This window comes from Gadus morhua, chromosome 20 (genome assembly GCF_902167405.1).
Source record: "Gadus morhua chromosome 20, gadMor3.0, whole genome shotgun sequence".
In the NCBI taxonomy this organism is placed as follows: Eukaryota; Metazoa; Chordata; class Actinopteri; order Gadiformes; family Gadidae; genus Gadus; species Gadus morhua.
The window spans coordinates 17348164-17374264 of NC_044067.1; the positions used below are offsets into that span (position 1 = coordinate 17348164).

The window sequence follows — 26101 nt, forward strand, 5'->3', positions numbered from 1 at the left end:
GTACATAAGTAAAAGGAAGGCCACCGTTCAGAGGAGGGACACAATCATTTCTGATAATTCAAAATCTTGAAGAATTCATTTGTCTAGTAAGTGTGGTAACATTAATCAGTCCTACTTTTCACTCACCATTAAAAAAAGCTTTCCTAGGGGAAAACATAGATCGTTGCACACTGAGGAGACCATGCGAAAGCAGTCAGACGAAGACATATGTTGACTCGTTTCCCGTATTAACTCAACATCTTGGTCCAAGGAGGTAGTGTACATTTAACAATATTACAGATTTAGCTAGAATGTAACGTTTATATTGCTTCAGATGTCCTTTTAAGGCGTTTTTTTACACATGGGCTCTGTAGGTAAATAATGTACACCGGTAGCTACAGACACGTACAACCAGCTTGAGCTGGAGTGAACTTGTGTATCTTCTATTTCGATAAATAAGAGAGGCGATATGTTTGTCATTTTATTTGAAGGAAGCTCAATATTATATCTTATGGAAGAATAATTCACGTGCAATGAAAACCACGAGAGTGAAAATGAATCCTATATTTTTCTTACAGACCACTGCGCACAAGTACTTATGACCTATTTCGTTCACCATTTTCAGTTTAAACTATCAATTTAATTTATAAAATAGACTGAGGTGGCTTGGTTTGACGGCAAGCCAATCTACTTTACTCTCTGCAGTTAATGTCAACTTCCCCAAGGAATGGAGCATCAAGATAATATCTCGGAGAAGTTTAAAACATTTGTTGTACAAGATGCGCCACCAACGGTGTACTACATCCCCGACTTCATATCAGAGGATGAGGAAGCCTATCTCCTGGAACAGGTCTACAAATCCCCAAAACCAAAGTGGACTCAGCTGTCTGGCAGACGGCTTCAGAACTGGGGTGGACTGCCCCGCCCCAAAGGAATGCTTGCAGAGAAGATGCCCGACTGGCTTCAAAAGTACTGCGATCAGATTTCCTCTCTCAAAGCTTTCTCGGGGAAAGCGGCCAACCACGTACTGGTGAACGAGTACAAGCCTGGAGAGGGGATTATGCCCCACGTGGACGGCCCCATGTACCACCCCACCGTCACCACCATCAGCCTGGGCTCACACACCCTTCTGGACTTCTACAAGCCCCTGAGCAGCACCCAGGAGTCTGGGGAACCTCAGACAGAGGAGAGCCGCTACCAGTTCTCCCTGCTGGTTCGCCCCCGGAGCCTTCTGGTCCTGCAGGACCACATGTACCAGAGCCTCCTGCACGGCATCCAGCCTCGCTTCCAGGACACCCTGACAGACGCGGTGCGCAACCTGCCCTCTGCTGCTGAGGCTGGGGGAGCTGTGGCGGGCGACAACCTGCCAAGGGGAACCAGGGTGTCCCTCACCATCCGACATGTGCCCAAAGTCATAAAGACTACGTTTCTCTTGGGGAAGAAGTGATGGACAAAGGACTCATCTCTATAAGCTTTTTTTTGATTTGTGATTGGTTTGGATGTGATGTTATGCATTTTGTCTGTATGTCCATTGATAATCCTTGGTTTGGGGCTTGTTCAGCTTATATTTGCGTAGTCCTAATGATTGTCGAGCATTTTTGCTTTACTACACATCATTCATGTGCAGGATCACTGTTTCCTTTTTACTGAACTATCTATTGTTATGTTTTAACTTTATAAGCCCACTTCGCTCAATTCAAGCGCAACCTGTATTGTAAAATATTTTGAGAATGTAGTACTTAATGAAAATTAATTACAATTCTTGTTGCTGCAATACCAAGGTAATTTCTGTCTGCCTTAATGAGTTTATTTACCAAATTTCTTTACACACTATATAAAATATGGTTTTGTTTTAATTTAAATGTTAGTTCCTAAAGATTAAAGTTCACTGCCACTCTTCATCTGCTCAGCCTCATATCAGTAAAATAGTTTATAGGGAATAGTGTAGGCACAGGGCCGACCTACAGGCAGGAAAGCAGAGGAAAACAATGTTGTGCTATGCTAACATCCAAAGTTTCTCTGAGCCACTGCTTTGTTGTACTGACGATTTCCCATTTCTGGTGTCAAATAATCCAGAATTAGGCAGAAAACCGACGTCATGGAGCCACAGTCAAAGCGCAGGAAGGAGGCGGAAAGCGACAACGCAGACTTTTGGGTGGCACTTCCTGTTCTGTCGGACCAGCAGTCACAAGACACCGAGCTAATCCCGGCGTTCGCCGCACCCATCACCGACAAGAAGGAGACGTCCCGGCTGATCAAGGAGCTCCGCTCTCTCTACCCTCTGACCGGCCTCACTCACATCAAGAGGGTGCGGTCACACAAGTCGGCCGACGGCCTTTACTCTCCTCAGGTGCTACTGTGTCTTGTCAGCGACGCCCCGGACGTTGACCTTCACAGCGAGTCCCTTGCCATCGAATCCTTGCTGCCCCCCGATATTGTCAGGGTGGAAGGACTGGGCCTCCCTTTCCTGGTGAAGATCCCCGCCTTTCCTCCCCTGACCAGGCCCCAGTTCCAGCTGGCGAGTAAGCACTGGCCTACCACCTTCCACGAGGACAAGCAGGTCACCGTTGCCCTGCGAGGAGAGCTCTTCGGCGGGCCCCAGAAGGCCCGCATGCAGGGGTACATGGAGGCCGCCCTGGCTGCTGCCAGAGCGGCCGCCGGTTTGGGGTCGGGGCAGGAGCCAGTGGGGGCTGCAATGGTCGACCCCAAAGAGGAGAGGATCCTAGCGGTGGGACACGACTGCCGTGGCGGGAATCCACTCCATCACGCAGTCATGGTGTGCATTGACCTTGTTGCTCGCGGGCAGGGCGGTGGAGCGTACAGTTTTGAGAAATACCCCGCTTGTACTGCCGCAATGTCCCCCACAAGCAGCCACTCTAAACCAGCTGCAGAGAGCTCGAAAACGATCGCCCGGGTTGTGGAAGAGGGGCAGCCATACATATGCACTGGGTACGACCTCTATGTGACCAGGGAGCCTTGTGTGATGTGTGCGATGGCCCTGGTACACTCCAGGATAGGAAGGGTCTTCTATGGCACGGCCTCTGCCGATGGAGCTCTAGGGACCAAGTACAAGATCCACACTCAGAAAGATCTGAACCATCGCTTCGATGTGTTTAAAGGGGTCCTGAGCCAGCAATGCAAGGACCTTTATGGGTTAAAAGACCCCATCAAACACTGAAAGAAGTGGCTCTCTATTTTTAAGATATGATTTTTGTTGGATAATAGCCTGGGACAAATACATGCAGAATTACATGATTTTGACTTGGATCTACCATGCTGTAATTAAAAGATTTTTGTACCCAAATAATCACTCTACCATCAGGCATCCAATATAAAGATGCCCTTACCATATCTGCTCCTGTTTGCTAAATGGCTATATTACCACCTTAAAACACTATAAACAGCAAACAAGACTTGGTGAACAAACAATATACCAATGCAAGAATGAGGGCCCAAACCATTTTAATGATGTTAGTAATGCAAGAGTAATAGTAATGAATGGGAGACAGACACAATCATGGCAACATATGCTGCAGACAAAATAGCTACATGGACATATGTACATAAGTTCATCCACTGGATTAGTAATGTCTGGCAGCATGACATTTTATCTTTCCTTTTTCATACAAGACATGTCGCAAAGGAACGTTACAATGGAAATAGCCTGCCCTATTTGATTTAACAACAAATGCTAAATGATTCACAAAGAAAACCAGGCAAATAAAGAGTATAATTTTCTCCACTCGTCATGAATTGGATTGGACACCCACCACATAATGATGAGCGTACTGATAGACAAAGAACCACAGGCTCCTACGCTTAAGAACACATCTTAAAAAATACATTTAGGACATCTTCAGGGCTACAAATTCGGACCCAAACTTAGTCGTTGCGTCAGCATCTTGTGAAATAGAGAAGAAAATAAAATAGAACAAGGAACAGGGAACAGGGTAATTTAAATGTCACTTCTGAAACTGGGGCCAGCCCAGGCCAACAACAATACATTATTAAATATTCACTTCAAGTTAGTTATGCAAATGATATTCTGTTTTCCACCAATCTACTCTTTCCTATGTTGGTTTCTCTCCTATAACATCACTTTTCACCCAATATATTTACAGCAGTGACATTGACAAGAACTATACAAAACAGCTTAGTCCAGGCATCAGTGCTGGGGCGTATGGGGAGGTTAACTAAACGTTTCTTATAGACACAATACGTTCTGCGACTCCATTTAATACTTGTTTATGCCAAAGATTCTGACTCCGTGTAGTTGTGGCAACTTTGGAATTAGAACGCTTAAAAGTGAGACGGTGTTTACGACAAAGTGTGTCGTGTCGTACTTTGTATAGAAACTGGCCAGGAAGTATCTGTGGAGAAGAAAATAGAGAATTGTTTGAGACTTTCAATGGAAGACAATAACCATCAAGGCTGAGTGCTAGGCCACAGGTCCTTCCGTCCATTCACAAATACAGAGATTTTTTTTTTTTATCTCAATAGGCTTGTAAGGTGGTCTTTCAAATGTATGTTTGGCTAACCTTTTAACAACAAGTTTTTCTTTATCAAGTGAAGTAAAATGTTTAAGTTTTGTCATCTTCTCAACATTTGAAAACATTCAAGTTCCCAACATGATAATAACATAATAGTTACACAACTTTTCAATAATATGCACATTTTGTTTTATATTCTTGCTTTAAAACTATATCTAAAACAAATAATATAAATTTAATATGTAAAATAGCAGATAATAAAAACAATCGTGGTAGAAAAAAGCAATACTTAAGGTATATAATAATAATAATCTACCAGCGGTGAAGTATAACGTCTGAATAAAAGTGTGTTAAAGTTAAAACAGTACAACCCAAAATACATACAGAATAATTGGGGAGATGGTGAAGAACTTTCTGGATGAGGTGAACTGCACACCGTAGTCCAGCTGCTCCCAGTGTGTGAGTAGCCTGGCCTTGCCTTGGTCTGGTGTCTCAAATGGAGTGCCCTTCACCGCATGCATGAACACATACATCCCCTGCACACACACACAGAAAGACAGATGGACAGACAGAGAGATGAAAAAAAGCCATCGTTAGCCGAGGTTACATCACTAATCAACAAGGCAATGCTAAGAATAGAGCATACAAGGTGGTCCGCCTAAAGTGTCTAAAATTCACTGCCAAAACCTCATTCCAGGATATTCTAGTTTGGAATCAACCAAAGACAGACTTTTGGTTTACACACACACAGACAAACATCGGCGCTGTATTGTTTTGAGAACAATGGGTCCCAGTTAAGGCAGTGGACCCAGCTGTAGCAGTTAATAGCTTTTTCGTATTCCCTGATACACAATCCTCTCCAGATGCTCCAGGCCTCCGCCAGTGAATTATGTCATGCACAACTTACAAAGGACAAAGACATAGCCAAACTGATAAAACTTAGTCTGGTTAACACAAATCAGTTGTCCATTCTGGGGTATTGTAGGAACATGGCTGGCTGTGTGGAAGAGTACCCGCTCCATATGTGGATATAAAAGGGCTGTTATGAAAACGCAACGGTTCTTATTTTAATGGGATTACACACTAACTATGCATGTGCTGAGTAGAACTCATGTGATAAATTCTACTCATCACAAGAAAGTCGTGGTGTGAAGAATAGAGGGGGAGGTCCAATGGGAACTAGACACAGAACTAGTGTTATGTAGAAGGCAAAGCGGGCACAAACTATCTGTTAGGTGTTAATTGGGGTGGTAATTACTAGGCAAGACGAAGAAGAGGTAACGGCAATTATTTTTGTATTAGATTAATTAAGGCTGGTTTCCCTCAAGAACCAATTGACCTCTAGCACCATTTTAAAATGATTTACGAGAGACTAAGTACAAATAACGCACATACAATTTGCTTAAATTATGAATCAAATACGATTTTGGAAACATTGCTTTGTATATCCATCCTCTTTATCAATATTGTGCAACACAATGCTTGCTAGTTTTTTAAGTAGTTAGACAAACGTCTCCATTTTTGACAATATTCCCTAATAGGGAATCTCACACGAGGCCACAAAAAAACCTTTGACCAAAAAACCTCCCCCAATCAAGTAATCAAACTTTATTGACAGTGCTTTTCATGGAAAACTGAAATACATGGGAAACAGAATTACAGTGATACATTTGAGAGGTAGCTCTAAACCAAATAGACCACTACTACTCGTACTACTAAATCTCAGATCCTAGTGGTCGTTTAAGGGATTTGTGAGATTACGCGCTACTTCCAGCACAACCAACTCTCAGGACAAAGAAGTCGTTTGGACAACAGCGACGAGAGGAGGAAGAAGAGGCGACTTACAAAATTGTGCAGAATGTTGGTTAGCGTCCACACCACAGGCACGCTGAAGAAGGGGATACTGAGCAGCACGACGTGTAGCATCCCCACGCCCAGGGCATACGTCAGCCAGATCCCCCGGCTGTTCATCACCCGCGTGTTGGGGTTCACCTCGCTGTGCGCCACGCCCACATTCATCCTGGTCTGGAGTAGCAGGACCCACAAAAATAAAACGTTGGCGTTGTGAAGAGATATTCATAGCTGCCATCAATTAACATTCAACATTTATAATCCAGCCATTTTAGCAGATGGGTTCCTTTTTTCAAATAGTGATTTACGGTGTTTATGTTTCAGACATATTTCTGTGAGTAGCTGGTATTTTTTTGGCAGGGACACATTTCAGTTAGGACTACAATATTCAGTCTTCCCTTACAAAAAAATGTCCAGCATGGCAGCTGTAATATGTATTTGCAGAAGGGTAAAGACAGAGCATTCTGTATGAGTGTGCCAGCAGACAATTTTTGCATTTATTGACATAACAGAAAGGCAGAATGCTGATCCTAAATACTGGAATACAGACACACTGGAGGCACTCAACACAGCCAATAGTCGTATGCAAAAAATGATGCCCGAGGCGAACCATCAACTTAAAAACGTTGTAAAGATAAGCCTTTTTTTGTGTGCGTGTGTATGTGTCTATATATCTATCTATATATATATATAGATAGATATATAGACACACACACACTGCACACGTTAATGCAATGACCTAGTTGTCGCCATTCAAAAACCATAAATCCTTGTGCTTGGTCAGGTCTGATAACAGAAAGACAACTTGTGAAATACGTTTTAACTTTGCCCTCTGACTGACTGGACTCGAGTAAATAAACAAGGAATGCAAATTCAATATATATATGGTTTCGTCAAATGAAAACATACAATTTTAATTGACGAATCTTTTTACATATTTCAATCCACATAATTGGGGAACATTGCCTAGGGCACCAAATGTACAAGTCCTTCCCTGGGCTGATAATTGTACTATTTAAACCCCAAAAAACAAACAAACACTGCATGACCTAAATAATGAACCGGTAATGGAGATGACATGTTTTATGGGGCAAATTCACATAAGGAGTCCAATGGGAGTAGCCAACTATTAGACTGTTGTATCACCGTCATGCAGTAGACCTACATGTTGGCATTTAAAAAGGGTTGCTGTAACCTAGATGACACTGGGAAACTTTCACGCATTCTTCAAATAGACGGATGGCGAGTTAAGTTACACAATAAACGCTCTACTATGTTTAGCACAACATTAGGCTATATTTACACGTAAAAAAGCCCCTATAAACATTAGCTATGTCGTTTTCAGAAAATAGCCCTAGCCTCATAACGTTACCCTCAGTCTCCAGAAAACCGGGGTTTTGCAACATGGGTACAAATAACAAAATACCACAAACTAAATCCTCAACACTCAAAAGGACATGAACGCAACAGTGACATACCCAAGTAGCAGCCAGGAGACAATGAAATTATGTGTTTTTCAAAGACCAAACCCCGCTAGAAGAAAGCCAATCTCCTTGTTTAGAGCGCACAGATGACCCGTAGCTCGGCGGCTTGGAGACGCACTGCAAAGGAAAAGCGGAAACCGGCACTGGGACCAATGTTTCCAGATTGGGCCAGATTTCCCGCCCAATGTTGCAAGTGTTGCCAGATTGTGAGGGAAATATGGCCCAATCTGGCAACACAGTTTGGGACCCACTCGCGTGTAACCCCTAGTGGCCAATCAGCAACTCGGGTATTTCGGGGGGCGGAGGGGGGCGTGGCCTAAGTCTTGTTCATTTCCGCCGTCTTGTTGTGTTAATGAAGCCCCCACGAGGACCTAGGCGCGCAGATCTGATGTTGTGAATGCCACTTCTGCAGAGTCAGTATTGTGCAGTTTATTTGTTGTGCACATTGCGATTTTACCAATAGTTTTCGCATTAAGTGCATTTCAAAATGTAGCTTCGAACACATCAGCTACTGCGATTGTTTTGGTTCGGCATTTCATACAGTCTGTGGTCAATATGATCTAGTGGTAGTTTATACGGGACCTGTGGCACTACTTCCACTTTCGGTATTTGCCTTTGAACTATGAACCTCGTTAATTTGAAGTGATATCAAATTGATATTCTATTGCAATTGTGTTAACTATGATAGATTGACATGCTGATTACAGTACGCATTTACGGTTAAGGAAACGAATCAGATACAGATGACTTTATTGATGCTGAATGTTATACTTTGTTAGAGTTCTTTTTCTCAAGCAAGAAATATCAAAATTAATAGAATAAATGAACCCAACAAGCAATCAAATTTCATTACCTGTGTCTATGTTTTTGGCTTGAGCTGAGCAACTTTAACAAATGTATCTTCCTCTTCCAGAACACTACAACAAACTAATTGAACATTAGTGCAATGTCTCCAATTACCTAATTGTAGTGGCAGAGCCTTAATGCCGTAAATCAGAAGTCTATACAGTAAAGTCACACAACACACACCCCCATGTTATGTACTGGTACTTAAGTTGTTTTCTTTTTTTCAACCTCCCTTTGTGCTTCATATCCCCTTGAAAGGGTGTGGGCTCTGCCAGCACTGGTTGGATGAAACTGGTTCTGCATGCATTTGATAAAGAACCGTCTGGTGCATGGTACCAAAAAGCTCTAAGCGTACACACACCAACACGTGCATTGCAAGAATTATTTATCTGCCGTCTGTGTTGAGTCTAATTAACCACCACCAAACCAAGACACAAAATAGATAATTATAGATAATTATTATTTGTACGTAGCCGCAGTCAAGCTACAATGTTTCACTTTGCTCTTCCTCTCGTGGGAATCCCCGTTGGGATTTGGTTGCATGTTTATATAATTGTGGTGTCATTATTTATAATGGGTTTGTGATGTCCAACAAGCTAACTTTTGTTTGACGACCTGCTGTTTGCTCTTTCAGGTGTCCAATCAGCAGCAGCATGAAGCCCCTCCCCCCCGACACGGTCAGGCTCCTCTCCAGCGCGCAGGTCATCACGTCCGTGGGGAACGTGGTGAAGGAACTGCTGGAGAACTCGGTGGACGCTGGAGCTACGAGCCTGGATATAAAGATGGTAAGCTCTAACAGGAGCTGTCATGTCCATGAGGTTCTGTGGTTCCCCACCTCTTTTGGGCCTCGGTCCTGACCCTGTTTCTAAGTTTAAAAATGTTTACCGCCCAAACATCTTCGATTTCTGTGCTTCTTCTTCCCCGCACACATCGTTCTACCCCTGTTAGCTGTGAGCTTAGCTTTGTTTTGTTTGGATCATTTCTTTAGCAACACTCAAGTCCCAAGGCCCGGGTGCGTTGTGGTGTTGTACTTGATTTGTGTATTGTGTTCACCAGTCCCAAGTAAACCAATGTTCACCATCATTCGTTGTTCCCATTATTTTATTGTAACACCACAACCTACTCCTCTATACCCATAACCCAGCCATTTGTACATCCTTTACCTCCCCCACCACCACTAGAGAGTGGGGTTGTAACAGTAAGTTCTAACAAGAGTTGTCCTGTCCCGTCCATGAGGGGCGGTACTAGGGTTCCCCATTGCCCCAACACTTTCGATTTCTGTGGTTCTGCATCCCCCCACACATCATTTTAACCCCATCAAGATCTCCCCATCATATCTATGTCTCGGTGCATGTATGCATCTTGCACCAGAAATCATAAATGGATCAATCTGGCACCTTCTCCTCAGTCAGGTAAGTACTGTAACAAGCAGTACTGAACAGCCTTTTAAATATTTCAAGGCTGTCTGTAGCAGCAGGGCACTCGTGGTTATAGGTTTAATTCCCACCGAACGTTCTTGGTTTGAACCTCAATGTCTGCAGTAGGCGTTCTTGAGCTTAGATGCCTAACCCCTACCTACATGACCACCAACTTACAGTTACTGAAGTGCATGGCATATTTACATGCTTGGTTTTTCTATCTGAATCATGGGAGAGATTATGAATTAACAACAACAGCCTCAATCTCAATTAACTCACACCCTGTTCTGAATGTCCCATTCTATACTAGGAGAACTACGGCTTGGACCGGATTGAGGTTCGCGATAACGGCCTAGGAATCCAAGCCTGTGACACGGTCGTCATGGCTGTGCGACACTATACGTCCAAAATCAGTTGCCACGATGACCTGGAGCGCCTGGATACCTACGGGTTTCGAGGAGAGGCCCTGGGGTCCATCTGTGCAGTGGCAGAGGTCAGGAGCCGGGAGAGACTGTATTATATTAAGACGTATCATCTTCGGTGATGGTTTGAATTGAGTTCAGATGTTTTGAAATGAATTTAGAGCCGGTTAAAAATTGTATTTGGTCCTATTTATAGACCAACTGACATGGCAAATGCTATTATCCAAAGCTAAATCCGGCATTAATCACCTAAACATTGCATTCTTTTTATTAACTCTTCCCAAACCAGGATGCATTTAGAATGCATTTAATTCCCCCCCCCAACTAACCCATAGCACTGCTAGGTGAATATGGTATATTCAGATACATGTCATTAAGGAATATGGCGCATATGGGGTTAAGGGTCAATCCTTACATTAGGGATTGAACCAACAACCTTTTGGCTTTTAGCCGAACACCCTAACCAACCAGTACACAATCTTGTCCCCTAAGTAGATGTACAGATACATTGAGAAATGGGCCCTTCTCATGAGGAGTGTAGTTGTAGTTCCATATACTATTTAGGCATTGAGTAGTATTTTTTTGTCCAAAGTAACTTCATTATTAAGGTACATGTTATTGAGGAGCAGGGATGTTGATCGCTTTATTTATGTATTTGTTTTTTCGTTACTCTTGCTTAGGGATAGTAATACATGAGTATTTCCCTCAGGACGTGAGTTATTCTTCTTCTGCTCAAGGCCATAGTTTGTTAATGACTTTTAGGTGACCTAGAGTTTATGATCATAAGTGGAATTATAAATGATCAATAAAATGATAAGCAGACTAATTTGTGTGCAGAAGAACTTTGTACTCTTTAATTATTGCACTGCAGTTGTCATCAGTCCAGGATTCAGTCCATGATGAACTGATTAAGATATGATACAGCTTCCAATTTTGTGCATTATATTCAACTGCATTTGTTGTAGATAATTCTTTATTTTCTACATGATTAAAAAATATTATTTTTTCATACTGTAAAGATCTAATTTTTTCACCCTTCAGGTATCCATCACCACAAAAACCGTTGGCGAAGACATCAGCACCCAGTACTCCCTGGATGTCACAGGGAAGGTGGTGTCGCAGAAGCCCTCTCACCTGGGACAAGGCAGGGATTAGAACTTGCTTGCCATCTTAACAACCACATATACACATCAGAGTGATAGGACTAAATTAACCCCAGGGTGGTTTTCTGATTAGTTTCTTTTTCTCTATAGACAACGTCACATTTTTTTAAACAAAAGGGCTAATAACTGCAGTTATTTTTATTTATACACTTCTTCTCATTTAATTTATTGATCACTTTACAGCCTTTTATAAATTCTTGGTACATTTGATATCAAGACCTTCAGAATGTGAACCATAAATTGTGAAATGAATTGAAGTCCATCTAATTAGTTATTAGATTAATTTACATAATTAATTGCATTTCCTTTCCTCCTGTGACATGATTCTTACTCCACTGATTGGCCTACTACTCTTATTTTTGACTGAGCACCTCGTCACAGAATAATTAGATCTCCTCCAAATGGTTTCTCTGTTCCCAAGGCACCACGGTGACTGTTCTGAAGCTCTTCAAGAACCTCCCGGTGAGGCGACAGTACTACACCAACGCAAAGAAGTGCAAGGAGGAGCTGAAGAAAGTCCAGGACCTGCTCATGGCCTACGCCATTGTGAAACCAGACCTGAGGCTTACGCTGGCTCACAATAAGGTACGCTGCCCAGCTCAGAGTGATTTACATGGATGGTCACTTATTCACACAGATGCTTAAAAGATAATTCAAATAATAATAAAAAATGTCATATTTTCCAAAAATATCCTTTACCATGGAATAGAATGTTTCGATTGGTTTGTGATTCTGTGAGGATTTTACTTTACTTTGATCGTAAATAAATAACGTTTTAAGGAACAGATTTGTAAACTTCTTCAGTGTCTTTAGAAATGTGTTAAAGCCTTATTAATATGTATTAGAAATAGATGAGGGACTTTCTCAAGCTGGCTGAGAAACTTTTGAGCCTAACCACAAGGTGTCCTCCTCTGTCTATGTATTTCTCATGGCCCACATGTTAAGCTACCCAATCAGACTTGATTTACTAGCAGGGTATATATACACAGGTGACCTACTCAGTAGTTAGGCAGTTAGAGATACTTCGGGGTATATTTGTTATCAATCAATCAAACTGTATTTATATAGCACTTTTAGTGCAAAACGACAATTCAAAAGTGCTTAACCATGGAAACCACACAACAATAACATTACATTGGTGTAAAGTAACATATTAATAATAACAAATATTAAACTGTAGTTCAATGAAAGAAACACATTTGTAATATGTTGTAAAAAAATAATAATTTTCACTTCAGCTGGCATACAGTTATGGCGTGTTATTTGTGTGCATGTATTTTCAAACAATATGATGTAAATGACAAACAGCTCTTTATGTATGATGTATATAACCACAACCAGAAGGCAAATATTGTGCAGACGAATGTGAAAAGGATTCAAATTGATGCTTTTCCTGATCTGTTTTTAGGACTGTATTGTGTATTTCATTAAAATCCCCAGAGACATAGACTTAAGACTATGCAAATTTCACATCGAGTGCACGTTCAAGTGCATGTCCCCAGGGGCTTGAAGATAATAGCTTTTCATAGACTGTGTGTGAGTAACAGCATTTGTAAACAAATCAACGGGAGTCAGTGGGCTCATTTCCTCACACAATTTCCCCCTTCCCAGAGATAAGATGAAGACATAGCATACACACACGTACACCAACGGTAGTCTGACAGTGGACCCCGGCGTTCTGATTACCACGCTTGGGTTCCTCCACCTAATAACCCTCTAGTCATTTGATTGAGTTTCAGGCTGTGGTTGGTTTGTACACAAGGGGGGCTGGGGGGGTGTCAAGGAAGGGAAGTGATGGTCAGGCTGATGGTGGGAGTGGGTGGAGGACGCAGGACCACTGTATATCTTTCATTAACATCGCCCTCCAGCGTGTCAGGGGGTGAGGGCGAGTGGTCAGGGCCCCCCTCCTCCATTTTGGACGATCAGCACCCCTATCTTGTATCCCGAACTTAGCTTTTCACCCCCGTGTCGCGTTTCACAGCTTCTCCGAGAACTGTTTACAGGAGCGATCCGTTTACATGTGCCAAATTGCATATTTCATAGCGAGGCGGGCTGCAGAGGGGGGGCCCATGGCAGAATGCGTGCTTTCAGAAATCAACACCCAGGAGATATACTAACTGCTTGACACCCCACGACAAGCCCACCCGGGGGTGTGAAAATATGCGACCTGCGTTTTCTTTCAGAAGGCTGCAACTCAGTCGGGCTCCTCTCGCGATTAATCCCGTCATGCGTGGCCCAGTCTCGTCCAACAACCACTGCAAGCCTAAACTTAACTGTTTGAGACCCTGGGCCCCACTTCACCAGCTGCCCGTAGGCAGCATGGGACACACAGAAGCAGATATGCTGCATTATATTATTTCATGTTTTCTGTGTTTTGCTCCACAAACCCGGTCAAGCCTCTGCAAAAAGTGGTCTGTGTTGGTTGCAAATGTGCTGTCAATTTATCATATCTAAATATATATATTTTTCTATCCTGCTACAATTGCTCAGCTCAATAAAAGAAAATGGATTAAATTTAAATAAAAATATAAAACACTGAAGGTACAGTAAGGCAGTAGAAAAATGGACATTTACAAATAAATTAAAGGGAATAAATAAAGTTCATATGCAATATATGAATGAATAGCAATCCAAATTATTCTTGTTACCTGAAGGCAGCGAAGAACCCGGTGGGGATGCAATCTGGTTGTCATGCCGTTTCTCCTGGTGTTCCCAGGTGGTGATGTGGCAGAAGACCAGGGCGGCTGATCTAAGAGGCGCCCTCCTGGCGACACTGGGGTCCGGCGTGGTCGCCCACCTGCTCCCATGCCAGCATCTCCAGGAGCAACCACAGGTCAGCGGGAGAGGGAAGGGGGGGGGAGGTGAAGAGGCTCTTGGGCAACTATCGTTTCAGCATTGTTGCACTCAAAATATTCTCAGTCGCCGTAACAGGAACTGTGAAGTGACGATCCAGGCTTTCTATTCTCTGGTAACTGGAATATTAGTGCTACAGAGATGCTTGGGGGGGAAATGCATGTTGGAAGAACCCAGTGGCAATGTGTACAGGGAAAAGACAAATAAAAACAACAAACATGATTGCAGCAGAAGCGTGCATGGCAGCAGTGTTCGCATGACGTTGAATCTAGGCCAAATGTCTTTGCCAAATAATGCAGGGACACCGTCCTATAACAGGAGTTTAGGTTTATCATTTTAACTATATTTCCAAAAGCAGATTTTTGGGGGTTTTATCGTATTTATAGTGCCATAGTGAATCGTTAATGTGTGAATGTCATTGGCTATTAGCTTGGAGTTATATGTCACCCCTGCTGACACACATCTCTCGCTCCTGGCCTGCTCCAGAGCTCCCATAACCCTTTGCCCTTCACCACAGGCCTTTATGGCAATTATGTTGCGGAAGCCTCACACAGTGACCCCATATAGAAAGAGAACGTGCTAGTTATGCACGACTGCAAGCTAGTAACCACAGTGTGAAGGCTTGGTCGCCAGCCAGATAATGTGGCTCGCCAACTATTCTCTCTCTCTCTCTCTCTCTCTCTCTCTCTCTCTCTCTCTCTCTCTCTCTCTCTCTCTCTCTCTCTCTCTCTCTCTCTCTCTCTCTCTCACCCCCCTTCAATAAATGTTCTTCTCTATTTTTGTCTTTTATGTGCATGTTCTTCTGTGTGTTTTCCTTTGTTTTTTTTAAGCAACCGTTTTCAAAATAGTCTTACACTCCTTTTCGTTTGACAAAGAGACTTTTATTTGTTCTTCAGCCACGCTTTCTGTTCGCCGTTCACAACAGATGAGCGTCAAGCGGAGACGGGCTCTTTCTGCCTGGTCACGGCGGGGGCCACGCAGCGCCCTACCTGCTGCCTGGCTCGGAGCTAATCCCCCCTGACACATGTGGAGCACCCAACCACACCCCCACACACACACCTTTCACCCTGGTCCTCCTTGTTGTTGTCATCTCGCTGCAGCACTATGGGGGCCCAGTAAGGGCAATAACCTTTGACCTCTCGCCGCTAACCTGCTCCACTTGTAGCAAAACCAGAGCAGCGCTTTTCTCTTCTTCATTGGCTGTTTTTATTCCCCTGCTTCTGAGCATGGTGAATGGTGATCACAGAATCCAGGTTCACTATCCCTCAGGGGCCCTGGCTTGGGGATAGAGAGGGTTAGGTTGTACGAGCCCGAGTCCCGGGGTGTGCAGAATATGGCCCTCTCAATCCTGGCAACATTACTGCACACAACCGCTGCTCTTTGGGGAGGGGAGGGCAAAGGTGCCCCTGGTGCTCCCATAAAGTGACCCTAATGAGAGGGAATAGAGAGAAGCATATGTGGCTTGACCTTACAGCGGAGCGGTTATTAACTGCATTGGCTGGGATCACAGCTAATAATGAGCTCTGGGAACATGTGAACAGAAACACAGTGGGGCTGCTCAGCCCCTTGAGTCTGGAGGAAATTATAATTGTCCATATTTTTAGACTGTGATCAGCAGAGGTGGAATAGTGTAGGAAACAGAGATGACTGCGTCACGGGATGCTGGGTTTTCATTGGTTGGTAAGCTTTGTTTTGGTTGGGAAGATGTAGAATCAGCTGGCTGGTTAGACTGCATTCGGACAGTGGAGTAAACCTTTCACATTTTCCCTCTGGCTTTATTTATGGTCTCTCATAATTCATAATACTGCATTATGGGAAATTATTTATAACATTTTATCAAGAATGCTATTTTCTTATGAGAGGGACAGCCAAACTATAAAAAAATAAATAACACCGGTATTATTGAAAAATACGAAAACATTTGGAAGGGCTGTGTTGTACTGGTTAAAGTGCGATTTAGAGCCAGTTTTCAAACATTCTGATTCTCTTTTGTTCATACTCCCCAATTAGCCCTTCCCTGTGCTATTTTGGCAGGGTATTCTTTGTGGCATTGATACTTTGAGATATTGGTCTTAATATTTTCATCTGAAATCTTTCCAGCCCACTGCTATAAACAAATATAAATAATGTCCTGTGGGTTTTTAAAGTTTGCCCCTAGGATGTTTAGAGATTACTAATTGTTTCTGAGACATTATTTCGGTTGTCTAGTCATTCACTGTTTTGCTGGACAGCCACTGTTGGGTGAAAATGTGCAGTTTACTTGTGATTTGAATGCATGGTGGGAATTTCACCATTGACTTCCAGTTCATATTACTCATAAAACAGCAAATGCAACGGATTTCATTAAAGGCTCATCAGACTCATTCGCCATAGGCTCAATCACCATCGTGTTACCTTATTCGGCAATAGATAAGAGAAAATCTGTGAAGAACTTTGTGTTTACCAATTTAAACTAGTAATATGAATTTAACTATCACTATGTAATGTTGTAATACACTAAATTCAAAAATCTTGACATTTTAATGTAACCGATGGTACATTTTTGTGTATTCTCGTAATTTCTGTCATTATATATTTGTTTGTTTAGATTTCATTAGATGGTTTCTTCCCCAAACCTGGAGCGGATTACCTCTCTACCAGCTCCTCCAGCCACGACAAAACGTTCATATTCATTAACAACCGGCCGGTTCAGCAGAAAGATATAATGAAGGTAATTTCAACGAAAACATAAAGCGTGCTTATGAACGCCTCATTTCCAAACGTTCATGAAGCCCAACGTGACTCAACTCCTTATGCTGTTTTTTTGACCCTGCTGTAAACGCAGCTGTTGCGTCAGAGCTACACAGCCCAGTACCCGTCCGAGTCCAACCGGAATCGGTACCCGGTGCTTGTGCTCCAAATCACCCTCCCACCCTCCTCCATCGACGTCAATCTAACCCCGGACAAGACCCAGGTTCTCCTTCACAACAAGGTATCTACCCAATGTTTCATACTGTTGACTGGAGATGGATGTGGAAGGCTTTAAATGTGTTTCTAGTAAACATATTTTACAATGTAATGCAATAATAATCTGGGTTGGTATGTTCAGACAGAAAGTAAATCAGGTAGTCCTCACTTGTAATGTGTTTCCAAAGTATGCAATACGTCAGTGCAAAAACATTCATTGGTCCTGTGGGTTTGAGTTGTACCTCAAAACCTAGCCTAGTGAAAGATGAACGTGATTAGCATTAGCAACACGCTCTGGCTCGCTCTCATCCTCTCGCTCTGACCTTCATCCAGGAGGCTGTGCTGGTCGCCCTGGAAGCTCTGCTGGTGTCTCTCTACGGCTTTCGCTCTCCTAACGATGCCACACCTGCTGAGAGAGACTCGACATACAACCAGCCACCGAGTCCTCCCCAGGCTGACACTTCACCGGCAGAAGGAAACCCCAGAACCTCAGAGAGCGGTGTCAAAGGCCTGTCTCTCGACGCTGGCGACGAGGAGGATCCCAAAACAATACCGGAGGGTGGCGTCCCAGCGCCATCAACAGGGAACCTGAGAGGCGACGGGACCTCCCTGGACCACCCGACCACCACCAACAGCAGCAGCTCCTCTTCCTCCATCGCCGAGGACTGGATCATCAACCACATCTCGGGGGGCCTGCTGGGTGAACCTCATGACGACAACGCCACTCTGAGCGGGCCCGGCGACGCCCAGGGGGAACTATTCGGCCCCGTGGCCGCCGTGTCGCGAGGGAGCGCCGCGGACGGGCGTCCGACGCTGTCGGCGGAGAGCTGGAGCCGCGGCGTGGCTCTGACCCACCCGGCGTCCGGAGCGCCCCTGCAGCCCGTCCAGATCCACCGGTCCGGGGACGCAGCCAGTGGCCCGCAGGGCAGCCCCGGCAAGAAGCTCCTCCTGAACGCCGTCACGGAGAACCGCGCGTCGCTGACCGCGTACGACCTCATCAGCAACCGCACGGCCCGGGCGCCGCTGTCCGCCGCTGCCATGCACGAGAAGGAGGCGCGGGCCGAGGTGCTGCGGGAGAGGCCCGCCGCCAGCCTACAGGAGATCAGCGACGGCGTGCAGGAGAGGTGGAAAAACCTGCGAGAGGAGGAACGCACGAAGTGAGTTTCCAGACCCGTCCGTCTTCCAAGGCGTTCTTTCCATGGGTCGGGAGGGGGAAGGGCAGGCGGAGGAGGAGAGGTGGGGACAGGGGTGGAGGAGGTTGAGTCAATACCAGGCCGTATATCTTTATTTTTTCCAGACAACTGCCCCTTAACTTAAGGTAGGCCGTGATGCTTTCCACCTGTAAATCAGGTGGAATATCTTGTGTTTCCAATTTATGCCATGGGCCTGAGGAATTCAGGTGTTGGGCATCTGCCACAGGTTTGATATGAATTTTGGTTATTATTCTGAGTTCTGATATGCTTATGTGTCTGGAGTGAATATTCGAATAATTCCAATATAACGCGGGAAAAAATATTACGGTAGATTGCTGATCCTGTAGGAAAAAAAAAGGTAAACTCTAGAAACTCAAATTAGCCAATTTAAATTACCGTTTTCTTCATCCTCCTGTTGATTTTCCCACAGAAACAGAAACTCCATCTAGAGTTTTCCTTGTGACTCAAACAATCCCCTTTTGCTGCACACTCACATTGGAGAAAACACATAGGTCATCATGGTACCGAGCATTTTGTGTTTGCGTCAGCTCTTCTATGAATAACGAGTAGGAATAAAGGCAAAGGGAGGTTTGAAACCTACCCAAGCACAAAATGAGCCCACCACTTGCGTAGACTCACGAGCTGAGTGCCACCGACCACAAGCCGATTCCACTCTCACTGGACAGGTCGTATCAAACCATATATCAAACAGGACTATTAGTGAATCCTGTCACAAAGTAATTAGTGACGTCTAACAACATCCAGATGTACGCGGACACGCCAGTAAAAGAAAGAGCACACTGTATGCATCTTCCATCCCAGCTGGAATAATGGAGTAACAGCATTAGGGTGCACTGAACGCAATCGAGGCCAATTATAATTTGGACCTAATTGTATGGAAGGAAAATGTGAATCAGCAATAGCTGCGAGACTTATTTAAGGTATGGACGGGCTTATGGAAAAAGACATCTGTTGAGAGTCCTGCCTTTCCTTACTGCCCTCTCGAACATGAAATAAGATGCGGCAACTATTTGGCTGCTTTCACCGCCACCGTTAAGTAGCACACCGATTCTAGGAGTTGGGCTTCACGGTGCTTCATGAAGCGTCTCAGCTGGTATGATAGACTGTGGAATAGCACATGTCAATGCCTGCCTTAGAATGTATACAAGCGCAAAAGGTTGTCAAACCTTTCATCCCCGCAAGAAATATACGGCGAAAGCGTATATTGCGCAGCCCTTAAAAATATTCTCGTAGCAGCTCCTATATATTTATGTATACTATGCTTGTCCATGTAGTGGTCAAATTATCAGTTCTGCAGAAATGTGTGTAGGGGGGAATTCAATATACAGAAAGTAGTTGGAAGTCCACACTTAGCATAGAGGTAGTGTTGGCGTTCTGGAAATAATGCGAATTTGTCAACATCCAAATATTTCATCAGTTCATCAACATTTAAAATACAAAAGGGTTAGAATACTATTTTGTACTACTTTGAATACTATTCATCCCAAAAACGATGAGTTTAAAAGATGGGTACTTTATCTATCCCTGAAGGCAAGTAGAAACCCAGGATGGGGTTTCAGTAAGTTTTGATGACATGAAAAATAAATCCTGAAGACATTTTTTAACCCAGACCAGAAATTCGGGAACAATGATGACTTGATCATAAACCCCCTCTCCCTTCCCCTGCAGGTACGAGGAAAAGGCCAAGAAGCACCTGGTTCACCACGGCCAGCGCACCATCCTGGCTGCGGCTGGAGGGGGCCGGGAGGCCGAGAGCCCCTCGCCGAGTCGCCAGCAGGGCCTGAAACGCAAGGCCCCGCTGGCCAACCAGCAGCTCCTCGACCAGCTCTTCTCCCCCCAGCCCCAGAAGAAGAAGACACCGGCGAAACCCCCCGACGTCAAGCCCTCACGCCCCCTCCCCTTCAGCGTGGCCGGCCTCAGGCAGGGGCTCCGTCGCCTCTGGTCCCAGAGCAGCGGCCCCCCTCCGTCGGGCCCTGCCAACGCGCCGCCGGGCCCCCGGCTAGTAAACCGGCTGGCCCCTGCGAGCGCCTGGGTCGTTTTATGTGGACGAGAGCTCATGTTGTTAAATCCATTTCGGGTGGAGGAGGCCTTGCTGTTTAAGAGACTGCTGGAGAATAATATACTGGCTGCCGTGGCTCTGCAGAACCCTATACAGTTAACAGATGGGTAACGTATCCCTCGCTTCTCGCCTACCTGCCAAATGCCAGCCCGCAGTTGCCCTGCTCCTAGCTATAGTGGACGGGGTCATTCCGTTTTCTTTTGCATGTGTACGGGATTCAGGGAGATCAGTTAGTACACATTTTGGCCTAACGTTAACACACAATAATGCTAATGTTTACATAAAGTCGGCGTAATCCAAATTCCCCAAAGATACAAAAGATTTCAGCAGCTGCTTTTGTTGTTTTGTTTCCCCTAGTCTTCTCGGCGGGAGTGAATACACTCAGGCCTTGTGTAACATGGCTCAAGGCATCCCTGAACTCAATGGAGGAGTCATCTTGTCTGATCCCAGACTCTTGGCTAATGGGTTTAAAATCAGATTGTTTCCAGGTAAACATCACAGACCCGTCATCATTTTGTAACCCTTTTCACACATTTCACGTTCAGTAAATGTTTGGATGCTTCGATCCAAAGTGACGTCAATGACAGGCGGACAACAATCTATAAATAATTATCTTGCAATAGTATCATGTGCAAGTTAACAACTGCTTTCTGTTTTAGAGAGAATAATGAAGGTTTCTTTCAAGAGACATTTTAATATTTTCAGACAGCAGTGATTTAAAGCGTTTTTGAGCTGCAGCATTTGTCCATCACCAAGGACAAAATACATGTCAAACAAAAGTCTTGAGTAACCCAATGCATAGATTACATATTCCATACCCATTGTTGTTCTTAGTCGTTTTCATGAATATAAAAATGAACATTCTACAGAAAAGCAATAGTTGATGACGTAACCGGGCCAATCAGGGGCCGGGTCGGAGTTGATGAAATAAAATAACGGCTTCCGCTGGCAAATCAATAATGCTGATAATAATCCTGAAGAAAATAGTGGTTATGTAAAATTAGTACTGGATGCACAGCCATAATCGATTTATTGCAGAAATAGACCCAATAACAAGTATTAAATAAACAAGAATAAGAGTATGACCTAGCAGAGTTTCTCTGCGGAAAAGACGTTTCGCCGTTCTTCGACGGCCACGGGGCCGAATAGTTCCCCCTGGGCGTCGCCGGGCCCGCTCAGAGTGGCGTTGTCATCAAGAGGTTCACCCAGCAGGCCCCCCGAGATGTGGTTGATGATCCATCATCTGTCAAGTAAAAAAGCTAACTCAGCAAACATATTGACACCGTTACTTTCTACGAGTTACCTTTACCTTTACCATTGCTACATAGTTAACGTTAGCATCAACATCTCTTTACCTAACAAATATCCACTGTAGTAGTATGAATAGAAAATCATAGGCAGGTTTTTACTATATGCCCTTTGGGGTATTCTACCTCTCCTCCACAATCCCCAACATTTTCCATATAATTTCCTTACTGCGATTAATAAGAGGTTAGCATCCACTATCCCAGCCCTCCCTAAGGCCTCCCTCCAAAGCCCCTCCCCCAAAAACACGTGATTAGCTCGCTAGCCTTAGCAATAGGTCTACGAACAATTTGAATAATTAATTGCTGTTTGGATGTAAACAGAATTTCAACAAATATGACAAATGTTCCTCAAATATATTGCCTACGAAAGCTTTAATTCTTGTGGTGGTGATTTTTGGCCTTTACTTCTGTACGGAAAATAAAATAACTAGGTCAACATGGGAGTGAAATAAATGTTTGTTTATGTACGTTAAACATTCACACCTATGTCAGCTTCACAATAAAGAAAAAAACCTTTTTCACATACACAAAAGTCTACGCCAGCCAACACTTTCTGTGGCGTTACTTATCCCTTTGTCCGCAAAGGGCACACAGGGTAGCCTACTCTTCCGACGTGGGCTGTTTCTGTAGCCTGAATCGGTCACCTCGGTTGACACTGGCCCCCAAGCCAAACGCTGTGGTGGAGCTGTACCCCCCCCAGTTTGCAGGTGATGACAATAGTTGCCCTTCAGGACACGCTAGGAATTTCCCATTGACACTGCCAGCCCCGGTAGGGGGTGTGAGGGAATCTGGAGGTAGCCGTGCGCGAGGTGGCCCCGTCACACTGGCCTGCCGGCCGGTGTGGTCTGTCTGTCTTGAGACAGTGGCTCAGGGAAAAACCTAGGTGCACGCTGCTGTTATTCTTTTTGTTGTGGTTGTAAAACTGCATCAGATGTTTATTTTTCTGATTTAAAGAGTTGGTTTTGTGATCGGTGTTTTGATCTTAACGTATTTCCCATGTCCGTTATGTATGCTCTAGTAGTAGGTTAATGCATCAGGCACACCTATACAACTCTTGACATTGATGTTAAATTGTTACTTTCCTGGCCAATAGTATCTAGCATGTGTAAAAAAGCACCAGCAAGGGAAGTAATCATTAGTGCGCCTCGCGCCTAATGCATAAAAAACATAGTTACCACTGGTACATTTCTAAATTTACTCTATGAAAAAAGGGGAAGCCATGTCTGAGTCGTGTGCTGTTATTCCTCCCGGAGAGGCACTCCATCATCCTCTCTGCAGGATGGGGCCTCCCTCCCCCAAGCCAGCTTAAGGCTTGTAATACTAATTTAACACTCTATTTGGCCCACTGCTGTTTGTCTTGGTCCCCAAGCCACGTGCAAAGCACAATATTTATTTATCATTCTTTCCTGCAGATGTGAGTGGTGTCTGGAGTGCACTGATCTGTTTTTCTGCTTGTCTTGGCCAGGCTCGCCGTCAGCGGCCCCGAGCCGGCTAGAGGTGACCGCGCTCGCAGACTGCGTGCCCTTCCTCGGAGTTGAGGCCCTCAGGGAGATCCTCACCGGCGTTCTACGCCGCACAGCCGCGACGGTGCAGGACAGCCGTCCCCTCAAAGTCCGCAACTACCTTCAGGTGAGTAGACGACTTTTTAAAAGTCGTCGACATCATAAAGTTATTTTCCCTTGCTTGATTTTATACTTTCATGCTTCCAACACTGCCGTTTCCTACTTTTAAGGGAGAAGCTGTTCGGCTCGCCCGTCAGTTGCCTAGCAACATGACGAGGCAGGAAGTGGAGGAGAGTCTGTCGAGGATGACACAGCTTCTTAGGGAGGACAGCCGGACTTGTATCCACGGGAGACCGTTCCTTCACCAGCTGTCTGTGGTGCCTGGCTCCGAGCATGAGGCCAAGTCTCTGCTTCTGCCCATTGAAGAACTGTAAAGATCTGTAAAAATGCTGAGCTATATATAAGGAGCTGTTAAAATATATATATATATATATATATATGCTCATCTTTGGAACTGTAAATAACTGTAGAAAAAGTAATATACAGAATAGTTTTGAGTTTTCATACCGTTCAACTTGTTTTTTTCGGAAATACAGTTACTGTTATACAATACTATTTGTTTAAAGTAATGGAATAAATGTACTCACAAAAAATGTAAACTGTATCTGTTTGTACTAAATCAGATTCTTCAGATTCTACACCTTTTGCTGATGGCAAAGGAAAACCATTACTGTTAGTACAGTGGAGGCTTTGCAAAGCATACCAGAGGAATCAACTCAACCTGCCCCTTATAAACAATCAACATTGTCCTCACTTAGCAACACCCATTTAAGTACCAACAATGTGTTTGGCACAGAGTATCAATGCACGCCATGCCAAAAACTCCAGTGGCATTCTGTCAAATAGTGCGGTGGCACTGGGAGCGCCCCAGCTGGTCCTGGATGTACATTTTTTGCATGTTAAGCAGCGTATTGAGGGACACCAGCACACATGGTTGTTTGTTTCCTGGTTTAAAAACTCATAAGGGACTTTAAATAAAGCTATGTGGTTGTGGGCCATGCAGGCTGTCATTTAAACTTGACAGATCAAATGCTGTGGAGAGGTGTGTGTGTGTCTCTCTCTCTTTAGATATAGGGCTTTGTTTAACAAAGCCTTCCATGTCTAAGGACTCTCTGAGACTTAGAGCAGTGCTCTGGCCCTCCAGTGGTTCTGTGACCGGGGGGGTTGTTTTGGCCAAGGACCTGTCAGATATTTGGATGAAGTAAAATAAGCCTATCTATATATATTGTTTTCACTATCATCATTCCCCTCTAATGTGTCTTGTGTCAACGCATGCTGACATGCATTGACTGTATCTTTGAGATTTTTTAAATAAAATAATTATCGTGGTTATCCAGCAGTTTTAACAGTGAAAAAACACTATTGCAGATCATTTGTCCAAATTATTGAATGCTGTGATAACATGATTTAGGGCTATAAAATGAAGAATCATGTGACGGTGTGTAATAGCTGTGCAACTGTAACAGTGGTTAGAACCTGGGTATGGTTTTCTGTGTGGAGTTGACATGTTCCTGCCATGGCCGGCTCTAGTTTCCTCTCAGCTCCGCCAAGACGTATACTTGCAGACCACTTATGAAACCTATCACCTGACGCTCTGCCTAGCCTAGCTTGGGTCAAAGTATTTGAAACCAGCATATCATAAGCAATGGGTCGGTTGGAGGTGGGTCGTCTCCTCCCCCCCGACCCAGCCTACAACTACGGAGGGAGATTTGTGGTTCTCATATATATATTGGACTGCTGGCCATTGCTATAGAGTCATATGCATGAGAACCATGAGACCTAACCTGCGTGTTGCAGCTTTAAACAGAAAAGCATTCTGTGAAACAAAAAAACTGTTTTGTGTCAGTTTGAACGTAATTAGCAGTGACAAGGTTATACTGGGAGAACAACAGTGACCTTTGAAATGCCTTGTTTGATTAGTTTTTTTTCCCCCAAGGCCATCACTTGACGCCATGTCTTGACACGTTTCCAAGAGCTACAGCGGCGTATCTCTACCACTGCTGGTCCTCATTGTGGTGCTGTCGGAATGGGTCCCAAGCTGGCAAGCTCTGACCCCCTGCGGTGCATGGTGCCAGCAGCTACTACCCATAATTCCTTTCCCTCAATTAGTGGCAACTGTTGGGCGGTTCGTTCTGACAGATAGTTGTGAATGGTCTCTGGATGCATTAAATGCCTCAGAGATTTGCTCTGTAATTTCAACCACAAAGTGAAGCAAAATCCTTCCCACTGCTGCTAAAGTGTGGCATCGCCCCTTCCTGCAGATACAAGCCCACTGCTGGTGAGTCACTGGACACCGGGGGATGTGTTTGATGGAAACACAGTTTTAAGTCATTATGTGGTTATTTCCCATCTATGTCGTTTTGCCTGCCAAAGGGAGGGAAGCCCTCCAGTGGACGCTTCCAGGTTTGATGGAGGAGACTGGAAACAATTAAGGCGTACAAGTTGATTAATATTGCTCTGGCTTGGTCATTTTCAACAGACCCGGGGAAATTGGCTTAGGCGTTTTA

General features: G+C 44.3%; 4 protein-coding genes across 8 annotated transcripts; 3 read left to right on the forward strand and 1 right to left on the reverse strand.

Annotated features, from left to right (window-relative positions):
* On the forward strand, nt 1-3717 carry adat3 (adenosine deaminase tRNA specific 3). 3 transcript variants are annotated; one of them, XM_030343133.1, is made up of 2 exons: nt 1-86; nt 2056-3717. In XM_030343133.1, the coding sequence occupies exon 2, from the start codon at nt 2078-2080 to the stop codon at nt 3155-3157; it is 1080 nt and encodes a 359-aa protein (XP_030198993.1). In that variant the 5' UTR covers nt 1-86; nt 2056-2077; the 3' UTR covers nt 3158-3717. The 3 variants fall into 3 exon arrangements, with proteins under 3 accessions (XP_030198993.1, XP_030198991.1, XP_030198992.1); XM_030343131.1 differs by lacking the exon at nt 1-86 and adding an exon at nt 175-253; XM_030343132.1 differs by lacking the exon at nt 1-86 and adding an exon at nt 1624-1760.
* Nucleotides 22-1880, forward strand: alkbh6 (alkB homolog 6). The gene is made up of 2 exons (XM_030343134.1): nt 22-253; nt 685-1880. Exon 2 carries the CDS (start codon nt 707-709, stop codon nt 1424-1426), a length of 720 nt encoding a protein of 239 aa, XP_030198994.1. The 5' UTR covers nt 22-253; nt 685-706; the 3' UTR covers nt 1427-1880.
* pms1 (PMS1 homolog 1, mismatch repair system component) lies at nt 171-24198 on the forward strand. Of its 3 annotated transcripts, none has more exons than XM_030343128.1 (13): nt 171-253; nt 9285-9435; nt 10379-10561; nt 11532-11634; nt 12075-12238; nt 14370-14486; nt 17094-17216; nt 17331-17477; nt 17786-18609; nt 20335-20832; nt 21083-21213; nt 23498-23661; nt 23765-24198. In XM_030343128.1, the coding sequence occupies exons 2-13, from the start codon at nt 9304-9306 to the stop codon at nt 23966-23968; spliced, it is 2790 nt and encodes a 929-aa protein (XP_030198988.1). In that variant the 5' UTR covers nt 171-253; nt 9285-9303; the 3' UTR covers nt 23969-24198. The 3 variants fall into 3 exon arrangements, with proteins under 3 accessions (XP_030198988.1, XP_030198987.1, XP_030198989.1); XM_030343127.1 differs by lacking the exon at nt 171-253 and adding an exon at nt 8129-8217; XM_030343129.1 differs by lacking the exon at nt 171-253 and adding an exon at nt 8249-8409.
* On the reverse strand, nt 3425-8005 carry ormdl1 (ORMDL sphingolipid biosynthesis regulator 1). The gene is made up of 4 exons (XM_030343135.1): nt 7799-8005; nt 6315-6494; nt 4854-5005; nt 3425-4349 (listed from the first exon to the last, which is right to left on the reverse strand). Exons 2-4 carry the CDS (start codon nt 6486-6488, stop codon nt 4214-4216), a joined length of 462 nt encoding a protein of 153 aa, XP_030198995.1. The 5' UTR covers nt 6489-6494; nt 7799-8005; the 3' UTR covers nt 3425-4213.
* Nucleotides 24199-26101: the final 1903 nt, after the last annotated feature.

What these genes read in the sequence shown, in the direction of transcription:
- adat3 (XM_030343133.1), top strand. Translation starts at nt 2,078, where the DNA reads ATGGAGCCACAGTCAAAGCGCAGGAAGGAGGCGGAAAGCGACAACGCA.
- alkbh6 (XM_030343134.1), top strand. Translation starts at nt 707, where the DNA reads ATGGAGCATCAAGATAATATCTCGGAGAAGTTTAAAACATTTGTTGTA.
- pms1 (XM_030343128.1), top strand. Translation starts at nt 9,304, where the DNA reads ATGAAGCCCCTCCCCCCCGACACGGTCAGGCTCCTCTCCAGCGCGCAG. An exon ending in CGAGCCTGGATATAAAGATG is followed by an intron (nt 9,436 to 10,378) that starts GTAAGCTCTAAC and finishes ATTCTATACTAG; the next exon opens with GAGAACTACGGCTTGGACCG. An exon ending in TAAAATCAGATTGTTTCCAG is followed by an intron (nt 21,214 to 23,497) that starts GTAAACATCACA and finishes TGTCTTGGCCAG; the next exon opens with GCTCGCCGTCAGCGGCCCCG.
- ormdl1 (XM_030343135.1), bottom strand. Translation starts at nt 6,488, where the DNA reads ATGAATGTGGGCGTGGCGCACAGCGAGGTGAACCCCAACACGCGGGTG. An exon ending in CCAACATTCTGCACAATTTT is followed by an intron (nt 5,006 to 6,314) that starts GTAAGTCGCCTC and finishes GTGTGTGTGCAG; the next exon opens with GGGATGTATGTGTTCATGCA. An exon ending in ACCATCTCCCCAATTATTCT is followed by an intron (nt 4,350 to 4,853) that starts GTATGTATTTTG and finishes TCTTCTCCACAG; the next exon opens with ATACTTCCTGGCCAGTTTCT.